We start from the raw sequence: 18,175 nt of genomic DNA, 5'->3' as shown, positions 1-18,175 counted from the left end.
AAATCGTGATCAGCTGATAATATCTGAGCGATTGTTCGATGGTTAGATTATCGCGTGTTGGTAATTAAGTACGGCTTAAAATTTCACTTATCCGCAATGATATGTCGCTATTTTTATTCTTTATCAATAAAACATCACCGTATAAAATATATATTTAGTTTTTTTTTTTTTAATATTGCAAATAAATAGAATCACGAAGTGATCCAGCAGGTTTCTCCGTAGCTTTTATTTCGTTTTCGTAATTTCTATGCAAAGCATACAACATCGGAGTACGTACTTGTTATTTAACACGCAGTTATTCAGAAATGTCCGTGAATAGTGTTGCGATATTATTTGCGCATGTTTTTCATGATATGTACATGCCACAGATCATGACTGCGAGGTCGAGGAAGCGTATGTAGAATATTGATTTCCGATTCCTGTTATATATTGTTAGAGAACTATATTTCAACAAGTTTAGGTACATATGTACGTATATAAATTCATTTCCGACGCGTAGTAAAATAATATAAGTCGGCTATGTCAAACATGCGTTTATTTTTTTTCTCTTTTTTGTCGCTTGTTAGACTGCATTGCCCACAAGATAAACGTGCAAAACCGCAAAATCCGCAAAACTTTTTCTATCTATTTATCCTCGAGTGATATCAAGACGACGATATTAAACTGTTTCTCTAAAGTCCTGGAAATATACACTGCTTATTACGAAATGATATTACTTTTATTATTAAATTTATATTAATTTGTTACGAGAACAGTTTCGGGAAGTACTAATTATTAATCAGAAATTTATTAACGTCTGACTGAATTCGTCTAGGATTAACAATTGTAATTTGCTGACGTGCGCAGTCGAGGAAAGTTTTGTTCATTAAACTGAAATTAATTTCGTCAGCGGTTTGCAACGATTTAAGTCGTTAATTAATAGTTAACAGTATTATTATCAAGTAAATTAGATAGCGTGTTAAATAGAATTATTGTCATAACGTTGTACCAAAGATTCGGGAATTATTGTATTAGACAATAATTTTTTCCATCTTGCTTAGTGCTTTTTTTTTTTTCAAGGACAGCCTTGACCACGTTCGCAGTTTTTCCCACCGCAAAAGATCAAAGACAAATCGATAAGACTCGATAATGATTTCCCTCAGAATATCTGATTAATTCTTCGTTCTTTTATAACATCTTATTTGCATGGATAGATTATATTCAGACAAACTGCGAGTGCACTGTGCTAAATAATATGCGCATAAACAAAGGACGAGTATAGTATTACATAACCCGTGCGTGCATTTTGCTGCGTTCATAAAAAAAAAATTATTTCTTGTTTACGAATGAAAGTTTATAACTCTTTTCATATCGGTTTTAAATTCGCAGCGCCGACAATAACCTCACTTATTACACATTTATAATTATCACATATCGAAATAATCGTCCTAAATAATATTAATACTTTCAAATTAAGTACACTTTAACTTAATTTGACTTTCGACTGTGTGGAATTCAAGTAAGTGGCAACATTGAAAGTTAAGGAAGGAAAATTAAAGAACGACATCGTTGAACTTTAAAAAGCTGAGAAAAAAAAAGAAAAACGTGTTCTTGAAGGATATTCTTGCGAAAAAAAAAATCTTGTGTTAACTAATCGGCGCGATAAATTCGAGTAACCGCGATTCATGTGTAGTCCCTCGGGATCTAGGTTCCAGGATATTTGACGAGTCCGTCTCCTCGTGCGTCACGCACGCACGACACGCGAGACGACGGTGTGCGGTAGCGCGCCGCCAAAAATTCAATCCGGCACGTCACCATGCCGCGGTGTGTATCAACATTGAAAAATCAATGGTAACCCGTGACGTAGGTGTCCCGCCTCAACGATAGCCAATGAGTGCGCTCATTCGTCCCCACCGTTCCCGGCGCGAGTCGCAAGATCTTCACTCGTTCACGCGCGGACCGGCGTGCTTATTCCGTAGCGAACTGCTGCATTGTAAGGACGTGAGTTGAGGAACCGAATTTTGCCGAAACAGGAGGCAATACGCCGCAATTGTAATAAATAAAACGAACGAAAGAAAAACCAAAGAGACACGCATATCGCAAGCGCACTCGTGCGAGCGGGACGTGTATGAAGTTTTCCAGTTCTATCTATCGGACGGAGCTGTCATCGCACCTTTAACGAAGTCGTCAACATCGCCGCGGACGTCGATACTGTCAACGTCACCAGCGCAAAACTAATATTGAACCCGCGATTGATAGCAGAGCGGAATTGTGCGGCTGCGAATCGGCGTGAGGAATCCCAGCGAAAGTCCTAAATTCTCTGGCAGGACCACCCGCAGGAATTACCGATCCCGTCGGGGTGAAGATCGGCCTTCTCTTTCACTCCTGCGAGAGTTAAAACTTTCTAGAGAGTTCGACAAGCGTCACAAGTGAGACAGAAGGAAAGAGATCGCGGGAACCGAAGGGAAGGAACGGAGTCGGAGTAGAGACGACGTGTGAAACGGAGACGAGGTAATAAAAACCGACGACGAGATGGCGTTTATGATGCCTGTGGTGAAAAATGAATGGGATATTTACAAGACTAATCGGAGTCGGCGGTCATCCGAGTGCTCGAATCCGCAGGCCTGTCGCAGCCGGAAGGTAAGTTCATATTGCGACGTTTTACTTTTTTTTTTTTTCAAATGCGCTTTGAGTAACCGAACGTTCATTCCATCAAGTCGGCGAGGCAGGTAGAAAATTGCCGGAACCGTTACAGTACGTCTTCGTTATTCATATTTAAATTCCCGTACCTCTACTCATGGTATAAAGTAGTTAGAAATTTAGATGAGACAAAGTTGAACTACTCGGGGAATATAAGATTCCTAAAAGTTTGATAAATATTTGCCGTTGTCATTTCGCAAAGCGCTATTTGGAAGACATCGTATTTATTGTTAAAAAAAATAATTTTATGTTAACAATCATGTGCATTACTGGCATTAAGACATCTTTAAGAAAATTAGTATTTAAATAAATTTTAATATTACACATAATGAAAAACTATTAATATTAAATAGAAATGATATATTAAAATATTTATCATTTATTAAACGAAGGAAGCAAAAGAAATTATGCCGCGCGTTATGCACAATTTTTATTTCATATTGAAGAAAAGGGGATATTAATTTTTTGTTGTGTCGCTTAATGCAGACTTTATAATCTTCGTTTTAAACTTAAAAAAAAAAGATTAAATATTGATAAGCATTAATTCTCGTACGTGATTCTTTGCAGATTTTTTAGTCTGCAAAGTATTGTAGTTTTTTAATAACTGTTTATAGGATATGTATAGAAACAATTTAGTTGCGACAGCGCCAGTGACATAATTACGTTTTCATTCATGGTTATGTATGTACGTTTATCGCTTATCAACGTAAGGAGAGAGATAAAGAACAAATTTTTTAAGACCGATAATCTCTCTCTTGAAAATTGGCGCGTTCAGTGGCGGAGGGCGGAGGGCGGGGCAGTGGACGTCGTTTAAAAAATTGCAAGAGACTGACTTTTAACAATGCTGGCGCCGGCCAGTTTTGATGCGTCATCCGCACATTATTATCGCGCATATGACTAGCGCGAAAACATTGAAATGTGCGCCAGCGTAGAAAATGACGTCCTTTTACGCGCTCGAAGGAAATCATGCAAATTTTGTTTTTTTCTTCGCTGGCCGTATCGCGTACGTAGTTTCGAAATTGCGGATCGACGCGAAAGAATTTTGGGCCTTCGTCGATTTCCGCAAGAATTGCATCGCGGCGAAGGAAAAACGGCGATGGGGAAATTAAAAAGGAATACTTGTCACAGCACGTGCGATTTTTTCGCAGATCTGGCGAACCAGCAGACACAACCGTCTCGCAAAGTGCGGCATGTGCGATCGTCCTTCCGTCTCAATTTTCATGGTAATCGGTTATTCCAATTTTGCGCGACGTGTCTTTCGTTTTTTTTCCAGCCTGCTTGAGGCGTTTATTTTGAAAACAAATTCCGTTGTTCCGCTTAATTATGAAATATGAATTTTTCAATATGGTTATTGTCACCAAACTTGTTGGGGTCCTTTCAAAGTAAACGCCGTTCTTAATTTTTATAGCTTCAAGAGACGTCGATATTTACGTGTATTTTAAATGACTTTAGCAAATAATAAGATTTATTATTAGAATAAAATATCTGATGATATAATTAGGAAATGATGTAAATATATTAACATATCAGAGAATCGATTTTCTTGGAGCTATTATAAATTAATGTGATTTAAGTTTTGCCATCCTTTTAGTTCCAAATTTTCTCGCTTTTTCTGTGAATTATTTATGTGCCGTAATGCAATCTTCACGTAATTATCCACGTAATGCAAATTTCGCATCATAATACGGAACAATTTTTTTTTCTATTTCAATGCAAGTGAATATATAATCAAAAAAAAAAAAAAAGTAGAAATTAATTACAAAAGTTTTATGATAAATGCCGACGCAGTTTTGCAGCTTCTTTAGAGTCTCAAGGACGGATTTAATAATTTTTTTTCCCAAGACGCGATTGACCGTATTCGCAACTCGTAATATCGATCGTTCTCTCATCGCGTTGGCGTCGATAAAATAGCTCGGAAAAAGTTGAATCTTTTTTTTTTCTTTCTTTTTCTCGTGAAATCGTTGCCGTAAAAGATCGACTCGGCGCAACTCGGAACCGGTTTCTTCTTGGCGTTCGGCGAAATTGTATTTGCAGACGCTGAACAAGCACTGTCAATAATAGGTGACGATTGGAACCACGTGTCCCGTCGGATAAATATGCGCCGGATAGAAGTTTATTTTTATCACAACGTAGGCAGTTAGGCGTGTAATGTCGAATTGCATGCGGTACGCGCAGTTTATTGCGCTCGTAAATGTTTTCGCAAATGTCACCCACCGGTGGCATTGTGACTTTTGTATTTATTCGTCATTTACGTTTAAATTTAATGCGAGTGGCGTTAATTACAAAATGTCAATTAACGAGAGTTATATGGAATTGTCATAATTATTAATACGCTAATCAATATCTAAATGGGAGTTCGCAAAGACAGCGATAATAATAGTTTCATTGCATTATGATCTCGCATACATATCACCTATTACTTTGTCTTGCTTGTAGATAAATTATGCATTTTTAATGAAAATTAATAATGATTAAACGAAACAAGAATGTATTAATTATCACGATTTAGCAAAAGGTTAGTTTCGAATAATTTTGAACGAGTTTCTTTTTTATATTTTGCTGACTTAATTTAATTTAAGTTTAAAATATGCAGATATAAATCGAGAAGTTATTATTTAGTGGTTTATGTTATAAAAAAGTTTTATTAAAATGTTTTAAAAGATAGACGTCCGTATAGGTCTAAAACGTAACAAACTTTATATGACACGAAATTGCGCAAGCTTTGATCAGTTGATTTTGTAATGTATCGTGCGGTGAACTCACAGATTCTTTCTTAATCGTCGAAACTCTTATCTATCGTTTTATTCGTTCTGTAATTGCGTAATATAATAATATTAACGTAAGAAATTGTATTTGTAATATATATTTCGTATTGTACACGATGCACAATTAACTTCCGTTACGGATAATGTGTTACAAAAATGCGCAAACGGGATATTTTTAATTAACTCTTTGTCCTTCCATGTTGATATTTAAAGCCAACTCAAACACGTGACACTGAAAGTTACAAGTACGCAGTACGAGATAGAAACGATTATTACTGCCAGAACATTAACGCAATCTCATGAGAAATCATTGCCAATTACATAACGTAAAGCTGTTAGTTTATGTATCTACTGCGTATTTTTTAATCTAAACCATGTATTATTACAGTATACAGTTATATCAACGTCTAATTATAATCGAGCACATTTCCGCGAAGCTTATTCCGTTTGTGCCCGCTGTATCGATTAAAAGATATTTGCCAAGTTCATTAATAACGCTGAATTTTCGGGTATAAATTCGTGCATTTAGATAAATTTCAATAACATTTTCATGCTTCAAAAATTTGTGTAAATAGCATTTAAATTAATTCTGGATGCTGCCAATGCATAATTAAAATATATACTCGCATCAGTGATGAAAACGTAATTGAGAAATTAATCATTTTGATTAGTTCAAAGAATTAAATTAATACGAATTAAATTACGGCTGATTTTTTTTTTTCGAAATATTATATGGAGAAATTTTATTATTTAGATATGTAATTAGGCTTACGTGTTTATTGCCGGCGTGAAATACGAAACGATTAATAATTAATGAATCCTAATTAAACGAACTGTCGCGGGTAGCCTTCGAACACCTGTTCTGAACTTGTCCTGCACGCCGACGACGAATAATCGATCGTCCTTATTTTCAGTGCATGTATTTTTGTCCCGTATAACGCGGCTTTGATAAGAGGCTCTTTATAAATACGAACCGGAGATCGCGTTAAGATTAAACGAGAAACGTTTATAGGCGGCTAAACTCTTCTTGCGCACGTATCGGCACACATTGGCCGCATTTCGTTCGCGATATGCGGATTGCGTAATCGCATGTAACATAAAAGCGAGAGGAATTCGGTCAAATTGAAACGGAAAACATCGAGCTGACGACATTAAACGATTGCGCATTTGAGTGAAAAGGGTTAGGGCTCGATGAAGAAAATAAAATTCTTGACGTCGCAATTAAAATCTGAGATGACTCGCGATCGTAAGATTTTTCAGACAATATGAGAATCACTGTATGAGCCAGCTATCATAACTCGATCTCGTTTGCTGTCAATGTGTGTGTGCCCGCGTGCGTGTTTAAAAGGGGGAAGCTTACATACGAAACAAATCTGATCTAATCGGCCACTTACCGTTTCCTACCGTGACGACAATATGAGCACATGGTCGTGAGTTCAACGTCGATCGTACGTGAAGAAGGGCACGTACGCGTCGCACGTATAATAAGCCTACGTCATACTCGCGGTGCGCGATACTTTTTCCGATTTTTATCGCACCCGAGTGTTGAATAATTCAAGATTATTCGGTCGGTCCGCGTTTAAGAGTCTTTGCGATAATACAAATCTGCTAATCGTTTAGTCAAATTGTCTAATTAAACCGCTATTAATGAACCGCCTCACATTTGCATGCGATGTAATAAAAAAAAAATATGTACATTCTTTCACGAATTGTGCACCCGTTAGAGTTACTGCCGTTATCGCGACTTTGGCGTGTACATATTTGATAAATGCTGTACAAAAGAAGCTGCAAATCAGTTGTCGAAATATTATTGCTCGAGCTTTTTTTTTTTAGCCTAACGTTTTATCAGTATAGATATGATTATTATTACGTGAGTTACGTAAAACTTGCATTTCTAAACGTTTTTATTTTTTAATTTAATTATCTTTCATTTCTCGCGTATCTATTGTATATTAATTAATTATGTAAAATATAAAAATATGAATAACAGAAATAAATGAGAGATAATTCGTTGAAATCTCTCCTTTTGTCGATGGAGAAAAATGTAATTGGAGTTTGCTTCCTTTAATAATAATTGGTTTCGTTATACGTACATCAAACAAATCACACAAAGTTACTTATTAAAACATATTCCTTGCAATCTTAATGCTAATAATGCACATGTATGTACGTACATGTATAGAATGAGAACTAACAGCTAAAAAGCTGACAGCCATATGAGAAAACGAGACTGCTTTTCCCTTGTAATAACCCAGAACATTATATATTTTTTTAAATAGGTATCCGAATGTTCCAAGTCGGAAGGCCCGTCGTTGTCAACCTCTCCCGGTTCCGACTTTCTTACCTCACCGGCTCATCGGTCTGTGCCGCTGACCTCGCGACACTTCTCGAGGACGTCCTCGAGGGCGTCTCAAAGCTCTCTCCAGAGCCCGAGCAAGAGCACGAGCACGTCGCCGCCGAAGACCGGCAGCTCGAACTCGCTCAACAAGTTCCATAATCGACTGGTCGATAAATTAAAACGCTCGCTGAAGAAGGCGGAAGATTGCGCGGAGGACCAACGGAATTTGTCGTGAAACAGTCAAGGGGTTTTGGGCCGGCCACCCACGTCCGGTTCGAAACCAATCGAGATCCGACGCACTTCGGCACCCGTTACCGCAACCGAGTCGAGCAGCAACGTGGCGGCACGCTCGTGTCCGGATCCGCCTTCAGCTTGGTAAAGAAGGAAAGTGGACGAGAAAGAGATAATAATGACGAGGGAAACGAAAGCAACGAGAAACGCGTGCGAATATGCGAAGGAGAAATATCAAGAGAGAGAGAGAGAGAGAGAACGAGCGTAATGCACAGTGGAATGAAAGAGGAGAGGAAATTCGCACACGTTCAGCTCGAAAGCGAGCACGCTCAAGTTTGTTAACCCAGCATGAACAAGGAAGAGCAGATGGTCGAACAATTCTCGAGCCATTGTTTGGTTCGGTGGATGTCGACGATCGATCGTGTCAAGAATTCTTGCGAGTCGAGAGACCTCGATCGAACGATGAAAGCTTCGGCGAGGTTTTGAGAGGACCTATAGCTGCTTGGAACGCTTTTTTTTTTTTTTGGACCGGAACGCCTTTAAGATGACATCCAGTTCGTGACAATATCGATATATAAAAAGCCAAATGATATTGATGCGCCAATTAACTGCAAAGATCTGACCCTACGTTCTCCCGGGTAAATTTAAGAATTTGTTTAAGATGCCGGGAGAAAAAGGAGGAGGCAAAGGAGAAGGAACATGAGGGGGAGGACAGGAGGATCGCGACCGATCGAGGATTTCGGAGAATCATTGAAGATCATCGAAAGTCAAAGGACAATCGTCAAGGACGAGGAGTCTGCAGAAAGAAGCGAGGTACATAGAAATAAAACAGGATTACGTATTGCGATCGCACGAATCGCGGAAAAAAAAATATATATATATATCGCAAATCCCGCACGTTGAATGTCGCAGATTCGCGGGCGATCGGATTAGTCATTTGAGTTGCCAGACCTAAAGTGTTGAGTTCCTTCATCGCGCGCATGATTTCTTGCGCGCGTACGTTGTTCTTTTCCTAATGTAGGGCGATCGGGAACGAAGATCGAGGAAAGAAAGACATTCAACGGGCGTGAAAGTGTTTCCGGTTCTCGTGGAAGTAAAATAATACCTGAAAGACGTCGCAAAGAGGCTTGAAAAATTTTCTTTCATTTGACACAATAATCTGATATACTAAAAAATTTTATGTACAAACTGATAAAAGTATTTCTACAATGTTTTAAATGCTCTTCTATACCGCTCAATCTTTCCGGTTTCTTACGAGTATCTTTCAGGTATCCTTTTAATGAGGATGCGTTTATTATTTCTTCGCTTTAAAATTACCGCGTGGAGCACGTTAACCGTGGAAGCAGAACTGCATATCTTCAGTCGTAATATCCAATTAACTTTCTCGCAACCTAGACTGAAAAGTGTTCTCTAATCAGTACGTCACGCAAAACCTTTTAAAACATAGAGGCTCGTAACTCTTAGCGCGCTGTGCGGTATTTTGTTCAGTTCCGATTGCATTATTTATTTCCTTAATTAGCATATTCGGCGTGAAATGAGGGCAGAGTCGACGTAAGATACACGTTAAGAATACAGACCAGCCTGCAAAGAGAGATCGAGTCGTTAACGTAAAAAGCGTCGCGAATACGTCGTTTTTTTTTTTTTATCGTAGTGTCAAACAGCAGCGTGGTTCAGTCGTTGTTGGTTCGGATTAGGTTCGCGTTTGCGTACCGGAAGCAGCAGTTTCTCGCCTTTGCGGGATTAAATTCCGCCACGCAGAGGAAGAATACTGTACGTATGTGCGGTGTAATTCAGGGCCCGCTTACGAATGTGCGAGCACGTGAATATTTCGAGTCGGATCACCGAGCGTGCGAAGCCTAAAGAGAACCGATATTTATTTTCACGTATATGTATATCTCCTGTTCACTGTCGCAAGATTACATCAGTGATATTTTTGTAAGCGCGTTCGTTAATTTTGCACGCGATAATGTCGCGAAGAAAAATTAATTTTTTAAATATTGCATTTTGCGAATCTGTAAATTGATTCAAGTCGTTGATTGACTGACATTTAATTCCTTTTTTTTTTAATTAAAATTTTAATTTGTGTATTTTCTTATAAAAAAAAATTTAAACGTATCAAATTATTCACGCATATCGAAATATCGAGCGATATACTGCTGTTTCCTCCAAATTTACCAAATTAAAAAAAAAACGTATAATACAATAGCGTTAAAGTGCACAGCGCGGCCTACGGAAAGGCATGACAGATGCATTCAATATCATTGTACATGTGTTGCAATGTCAAAGACGCGATTTGCGGGCGCTATCGTTCCGTAAATTATCCTCTTTTTCAAATCGCGTGTTGATCAAAAGATATAATTTTTTTCTTTTTTTTTTCATTGCGTCGCACGTCTTCGAAGATGTAGACGACATACTTTTCCCCAGAGGTATTCCTCTCGCGCCTGAGTTATTCGTAATTGTTGTTTCGCGTTGTCGCTACAGAACGCTTGTTAATTTTTTCACATGTAATATATAATATATAGTGTATTATTTCGCGTTAAAAGTCGAGTCGGTTGGCGAGAAGCAGGTGCGGGATAGGGCCCTTTGCAGATCGCACATGCAAAGGACTTCGAGTGCTACGAGGGAAAAAGAAGTTACTTTTGTTCTATGAAATCTCTCTTAAAACATATACATATATTTCCTTTCTCTTCGAGAGCATATTACTCATATAAAGAGATTTTTTTATATCGCACGAAAACATATCAAATGTAAGAAAGCATTTTAAAGTTAAAAAATTTATTATAAGAGTTAAACCAAAAAATTAATAAAAAAAACATTAAGTTTATTTTCTTCTTAGGACACTCGATGTTCTTGGCACTCATTTACAAATGTTCCGGTGTTTCCTCGGAAACTGGCATGCTTTCTTTTTATCGGCGATTACGAACTGGGAGCAATTAAGCGATGCCGCGTGTAACTCTGTGATACCGTAAGCTATAAGGTAGAATTACTCTGCAACGATTAATGGGTTAATGGGAAGATATAGTTAGGACGAGATTCGTATGAACGCTTCCACTTTTCATCGATCGCAGACCCGTGTTTTTTTAAAAAATCGAAACAAATACTTTTTTCTTTTTTGGATTGAACAACGCGAGGGTTTTCTCACAAAAAAGAAAAAGAGAGTTTCGTGGCTTTCGAGTTTTTCGTAAAAAAAAAAAACGAAGAAATTTTCGCGCAAGAGCATTTGAAGTCGTTTACGTCCGTCTTAACATATGTACATAATATTAAGACATTGAAACTCCGAAAGCGTCTATCGATTATATTCGTTTTAAAGAAGTATTCTACAAGCTAGAATTGTAAATGGATTTTGAAAGTATAATTCGCATAGAGGCCAATTTCATTCGGTTTAAGTAAAATCTTAAGCTCGTTGTAACACGATCAAGAACGGATTAATACACTACGATTCGCGCTTTCGGATTTATACGTCGGATTTAAGAGAAAGCTTAGTCGGTAGATGTCACGCGGAAAATTTTGAAAATTTGCGTAGCTCAACCTGCATTTCTCTCTTCGAGTGCAGATGGCAGGGGATGAAGATGAAGAAAAAAAAGGGAGAGAGAAAAAAAGAGATAAAGGGAGACAGGAAGAAAAAGAAAAAGGATTGTTTTCGAACGTCCGTCGTGATAAAGCTGATTGGGGAATCATTTTGTGTACGGAGACGCATGTATCGAATAATTTCCAAAAGTTGCCGCTTTATGTAAGACTGCTTTAGTGAAACAAAAAAAATAAATAAATAATTAAATAACGCAGAGACAAAGATATAAGTAACGATAAGTATAGGGCAATGTGGTGCTGGGCGGAAGATTGGGACACGCAATGTTTGACGGAATCGCTTATCAAATTTATTTCACGTACACATATTGCAGATATGTTATATATAATAATTTATATATAACGATATTATGCCTTCCAGGAAGACTTCCATAATGTACATTAAGCTGATTTTAATGATGATATACTGGAAGATATGATTTCCTAAGAATTTTAACCTTTTTTTGGTATTTAGATTCGTTGTAACGAACAAAGTTTGTCGACAATTGAAATTTCATTGCTTAAACATATTTTATAAATTATTAATACATATTTTTATATCATTGAAATTTGCATTCAAAGCTTTAATTAATTTCTGTCACTCTGTACTGCCATTGATGCGAGCTGGACATCGCGATTTAACTTTCATTTGCGTGCCCAAGATTTCGCCAGTTGATTCGTACTGATTAGAAAAATGGTGTTATTAGAGTTTAGAAATTGATGAAATATAAAATATATACGATCTATTTACGGCGGCCTCGAACCGCGGAGTAAACGTGGATTGAGACTTTGTCGCTACTTTTTGATGAAATGTGCTTTGAATTTCGTATTAAATGCGTGCAATTCTCATTTTAATTTAAGCTGCTTAGTTTTATTTGAAATAAATTTTTGTTTAATGCTACGATTTCTCGATCCACTCTTATTCTACGGTTAAAACGCGATTGCAAAACTATAAACGTGCAGAGATATATGTATACATAATATATATATACAATATATATATATATATTTAAAGAATAAATAATATATACGTACACATACGTGCATATGTACATGTATATATTATTTATTACGTGACGACTTGACTATTTTTTGTATTACTACTACTGTTTTATGGTTATTTGTTATACTTCACTCGGGACATTTTGAGCGGATTTTTAGCGTGTGCTTGAGGAGAAACGTAAAAATCTTTGCAAGTTTACCAAGCGAGAAATATTTCTTTGCAATTAAATATTTTTTTTTTTTATCCAAGCATTAATCATAAATCAGTACTATGATTCGTATACGTAGAAATTACTTTTCTTATCGGCAATGTAAGTTTAAAAGCGGATTATTAATATCTAGAGAAACATTTTAATATTACAATTATTTGTATTCATCTTTTAAGATATTTTATAAAATAAAAACTTATATATCAAGAAACAATTTATTTCTCGCAGAAGTAATACTTGATATTACTTGGACGAAGTCCAACGTCGTCGTCGATCAGTTTAGGTACTTTCTCCTCAGTCATGACGATTGAACATCACTGCCAAAAGCCCACGATTATATTATAATAAAAGCAACAAAAAAAAAGTAGCGTAGAGCGGCGAATTTCCTATTAACGTAGCGACGCGCTTGAATATCAAGCCGTCTCATCTGTTTTTCTCTTCAATCATACATTATCTCTTTATATTACATATTTATTTTTCGACGGATGGCGACTTTCGTTGTTAAAGAAACTCATTTGCTTTTATATTTTTTTTTTCAATTCATATTTTAGCTCTGACGACGATACAGATACGTCCTGATAATCGATTCTAAACTTTACGGAATTATTTCGATGGGTATTGCAGCAACTCGATATATGTACATACGTATAAATACATTCGTGTACAAATCGGAAATTAATAATAACCCTGCTCTTAATTTATTGATTTAAACCTTGTTGTCGGCTTTATAATTAACGCTGTTTCAATAAAGCTTTGTTTGTACAATATCTACATTCTCTGTGCCAATTATCTGTGACTGTTCACGATTATCCTATTTATTCTACACGAGATATATAAATTTTTAGTTTAACGATTTGCTAAAATTTTAATTGAGGGAAGGTGTTGGTACGAAATTGTAATTCGGACGAATTACTTTCGCAAGGACGAACGAAAGTAGAGCATTGTATCGTCGTCATGATCGCTAATTTCGTGAATTTCGTAGTCGAAGAGAGATGCAAGCGAAAGCGAGAAGTTGGATGTGGACATTCCATGCATAATGATTATACATACATGTATAAAGTAATCATCTATTAGAGTTTGATAAGGAGTTTAGACACAACACAATATTCATACAGACATACATACACATATACACAAAATGAAACATGTGTGCGCGCGAGCGAATACTGCACTGGAAAAATTAATAAATGAATAATATATCTGAAGTTTTTGAAGCTTACAATAGACCTCGGTTTACCATTATTATGTATCGTGATTTTTATGTCATGTTCAATAAATGAGTTTTAAACTGTATATAATCTTTTATTCTCTATTCCAGGAACTTTCTTTTGATCTACTTGATATCCTTATTTATCGTCACTGATTATTAATTAAATTATTGAAATGTATTGTTTATCGCAGTTTCATATTTTTGAAAGACATGGAGAAAATCGGAGTTCTCATTGTCAAATAATTAGTGAACACACGACAATACAGTGTTCGAGCACGTTACTCGATTACTCAGTTTTTTTTAATGATATAAAGATTATAAAGCATTAGTTGCAATGGTTTAATAAAGGTGAATAGTGAGGAAGACAATTCTTGATATCGGTAGTAATATCGGTATCTGATTCATTCCTGTTGAATTTGAATGGTGTGAGTCACCGCATAATTAAAACAACAGTTTTTTACTATCCGGGAATGATAAGAAACAAATAAAAAGTCATTTTACGATTAAATACGTGTTTCATCATGAAATAAAATAAAATCATCATCCAGTAAATAACTCAGACAATGACATAGTAGGCGCCAGTCTTCTTGCAATAAAACTTTTCATGAAGTTATTGACGGTAAGTAATGATATACATACATAATTATAATTAAAATTAAATACGTATAGATACGCATACGAATTCTACTCACAAAATTCTGTTGTAACCCTTTTAAAAAAGCGGTAGTTACGAACTAATTCATTACCACTGGAAAACATTCCGAAATTTGTTATAGAAGAACGCTTAAAAGATTGCATCATCAAATGCAACTCCGCGAGAAGAAAGCTAGAGCTAGAGAAATAAAAGAGATTTTAATTTACCGTATAAAATCTCGATAAAATGTTCTTATTTTTAATTGGTTATTGTTTTCTGTGATTAAAATTTTTTATTCGCTATTCTAATACAGCATACGTTGCGCAGTCAAGATCGCACCGAAAAGAGAAAAAGGAAATACGTAAGAAACTCGACGTCACACGTGCGGCGACGTAATGAACACGTTAGTTGTTACAAAACGTCAGGTAAATTTCTTAAATCTTCGTATTACGAAATAAGCCTCGATTATTTTTTATCACAAACGACGCATTTCTCGCAACATAACTTGCGGTCATGGGACAATCTAATTAACTTTATCAGCGCCGTAATTCTGCATTATTAACGATAAAGCACGTGGCACGACGCGAACGAATGTTAGAGATATTTGATCATTGATGATCAGTGATGAAAGCTCAATTATCGATGATGATGCAATTCGTATCAACTTTTCGCGCGGCGAAGTGCCGGGAATCGTTAGCAAGCATTAATTTGCGACACGTTGCAAGATATCGAATGACTATTATGATATATCAACACATGAATACGATGCGCTTTGTGTGCACACAATACATTGCGGAATAATATCTTACAACGACATGTAATCAATGATCTGAACAAAGTCGTGTTGCGACATGATTTCGAAATATTGAGATATTTTAAATAAATGCAACGTTAAAAGCGCGGTTAAAAATTAACGTCAGCGGAAAACATTCAATGTCGAAAAGTGAGAGCTCGAGATGAATACCGTGTTGTCAGGAATCTATTTTTTAAAAGGGTTACAACAGAATTTTGTGAGTAGAATTCGTATGCGTATCTATACGTATTTAATTTTAATTATAATTATGTATGTATATCATTACTTACGTCAATAACTTCATGAAAAGTTTTATTGCAAGAAGACTGGCGCCTACTATGTCATTGTCTGAGTTATTTACTGGATGATGATTTTATTTTATTTCATGATGAAACACGTATTTAATCGTAAAATGACTTTTTATTTGTTTCTTATCATTCCCGGATAGTAAAAAACTGTTGTTTTAATTATGCGGTGACTCACACCATTCAAATTCAACAGGAATGAATCAGATACCGATATTACTACCGATATCAAGAATTGTCTTCCTCACTATTCACCTTTATTATCACATTGCAAGTCATGCTTTGTAATCTTTATATCATTAAAAAAAACTGAGTAATCGAGTAACGTGCTCGAACACTGTATTGTCGTGTGTTCACTAATTATTTGACAATGAGAACTCCGATTTTCTCCATGTCTTTCAAAAATATGAAACTGCGATAAACAATACATTTCAATAATTTAATTAATAATCAGTGACGATAAATAAGGATATCAAGTAGGTCAAAAGAAAGTTCCTGGAATAGAGAATAAAAGATTATATACAGTTTAAAACTCATTTATTGAACATGACATAAAAATCACGATACATAATAATGGTAAACCGAGGTCTATTGTAAGCTTCAAAAACTTCAGATATATTATTCATTTATTAATTTTTCCAGTGCAGTATTCGCTCGCGCGCACACATGTTTCATTTTGTGTATATGTGTATGTATGTCTGTATGAATATTGTGTTGTGTCTAAACTCCTTATCAAACTCTAATAGATGATTACTTTATACATGTATGTATAATCATTATGCATGGAATGTCCACATCCAACTTCTCGCTTTCGCTTGCATCTCTCTTCGACTACGAAATTCACGAAATTAGCGATCATGACGACGATACAATGCTCTACTTTCGTTCGTCCTTGCGAAAGTAATTCGTCCGAATTACAATTTCGTACCAACACCTTCCCTCAATTAAAATTTTAGCAAATCGTTAAACTAAAAATTTATATATCTCGTGTAGAATAAATAGGATAATCGTGAACAGTCACAGATAATTGGCACAGAGAATGTAGATATTGTACAAACAAAGCTTTATTGAAACAGCGTTAATTATAAAGCCGACAACAAGGTTTAAATCAATAAATTAAGAGCAGGGTTATTATTAATTTCCGATTTGTACACGAATGTATTTATACGTATGTACATATATCGAGTTGCTGCAATACCCATCGAAATAATTCCGTAAAGTTTAGAATCGATTATCAGGACGTATCTGTATCGTCGTCAGAGCTAAAATATGAATTGAAAAAAAAAATATAAAAGCAAATGAGTTTCTTTAACAACGAAAGTCGCCATCCGTCGAAAAATAAATATGTAATATAAAGAGATAATGTATGATTGAAGAGAAAGACAGATGAGACGGCTTGATATTCAAGCGCGCCGCTACGTTAATAGGAAATTCGCCGCTCTACGCTACTTTTTTTTTGTTGCTTTTATTATAATATAATCGTGGGCTTTAGGCAGTGATGTTCAATCGTCATGACTGAGGAGAAAGTACCTAAACTGATCGACGACGACGTTAAACTTCGTCCAAGTAATTTACGAGATGTGAATAAGGAAAAAGCAAATGGATGACGTGGAGTTAGTGCGTGTATCTTGACAAGTAGCTATGTAAAAACTGTTCTGAATGGCGCAACAATATTTTCTTGAAATAAAATAAATTTTACTTTTCTTTTTTTTTTTTTTTTTAAAGTAAGATTTATTTCATTGACAGTAAATTTCTATTTATATTTTTATTCAATTATTTGCTCATATTTATCATTATGAGTGACGTATAAATTATTCACAGTTAAACTTTAAAGAAAACGTATAACTTATTACCGAAGTATATAAGCTCTTAAATGTGTTTTAACGCAAGATGATAAAAATAAACCTCGTATAAAAAACATAAAGAGTACATAGAATACAACGAGAAAATTATTTCAGCGTGTCGTTCGTTCTGATGAATAATAATTTAATCGTCAGACTAGGGAAAAAAAAAAAATAATCGATGAGAAATTCCATCCAGCTTTTCTAAGATGTGTATTACGAATATGAAATTCAAGTCGTTCAACTGCGCGAAGCCGTTTAATCGGTCAAGCCGGTTGTTCCAGTAATCTCGCAACGCAGTATCCTTTCGCTCGAAGCATGCATCCGCCAACGGGAAGTTCATCAAGGTGCACGAACACCCACGTCCGTTTATCAAATCTCATTCTCGAGCGTGCCCATTCAGCTCCCACATGTATCATATCACGCACTAACGCCTACGCTTGAGTTCTACTTGCACTTGCGTGGCACCCTTCTCTTCCCGCTCGTCCCTCGTTGACAATAATCCCACCTGCCTGTACATATCTTGTGCTGGACACAAATGTCCCGGCACGCCGGATACATTCCTACATCCGGAGGATGTATTTTGTCCGACGCGATGTATATT

At 36.0% G+C, this 18,175-nt stretch overlaps 3 protein-coding genes across 5 annotated transcripts in view; 2 read left to right on the top strand and 1 right to left on the bottom strand.

Annotated features, from left to right (window-relative positions):
- Window positions 1-18,175, bottom strand: part of Ip6k (Inositol hexakisphosphate kinase) — a 129,350-nt gene that overhangs the window by 8,342 nt on the left and 102,833 nt on the right. The window lies entirely within an intron of this gene.
- LOC139107582 (uncharacterized) lies at window positions 1,903-8,701 on the top strand. 2 transcript variants are annotated; one of them, XM_070665290.1, is made up of 3 exons: window positions 1,903-2,619; window positions 3,828-3,902; window positions 7,724-8,701. In XM_070665290.1, exons 1-3 carry the CDS (start codon window positions 2,512-2,514, stop codon window positions 8,015-8,017), a joined length of 477 nt encoding a protein of 158 aa, XP_070521391.1. In that variant the 5' UTR covers window positions 1,903-2,511; the 3' UTR covers window positions 8,018-8,701. The 2 variants fall into 2 exon arrangements, with proteins under 2 accessions (XP_070521391.1, XP_070521392.1); XM_070665291.1 differs by lacking the exon at window positions 3,828-3,902 and having other exon boundaries at window positions 1,913-2,619.
- Window positions 8,704-18,175, top strand: part of LOC139107584 (uncharacterized) — a 29,223-nt gene continuing 19,751 nt past the window's right edge. The window contains exon 1 of the mRNA XM_070665293.1: window positions 8,704-8,826. Coding sequence (XP_070521394.1) covers window positions 8,713-8,826 — 114 coding nt within the window. The 5' untranslated portion in view covers window positions 8,704-8,712. The remainder of the gene's footprint in view (window positions 8,827-18,175) is intronic.

This window comes from Cardiocondyla obscurior, linkage group LG13, assembly GCF_019399895.1.
Source record: "Cardiocondyla obscurior isolate alpha-2009 linkage group LG13, Cobs3.1, whole genome shotgun sequence".
Lineage (NCBI taxonomy): Eukaryota > Metazoa > Arthropoda > Insecta > Hymenoptera > Formicidae > Cardiocondyla > Cardiocondyla obscurior.
Note: the sequence above shows the minus strand (reverse complement) of the source record. Positions and strands in the feature narration are given on the sequence as shown.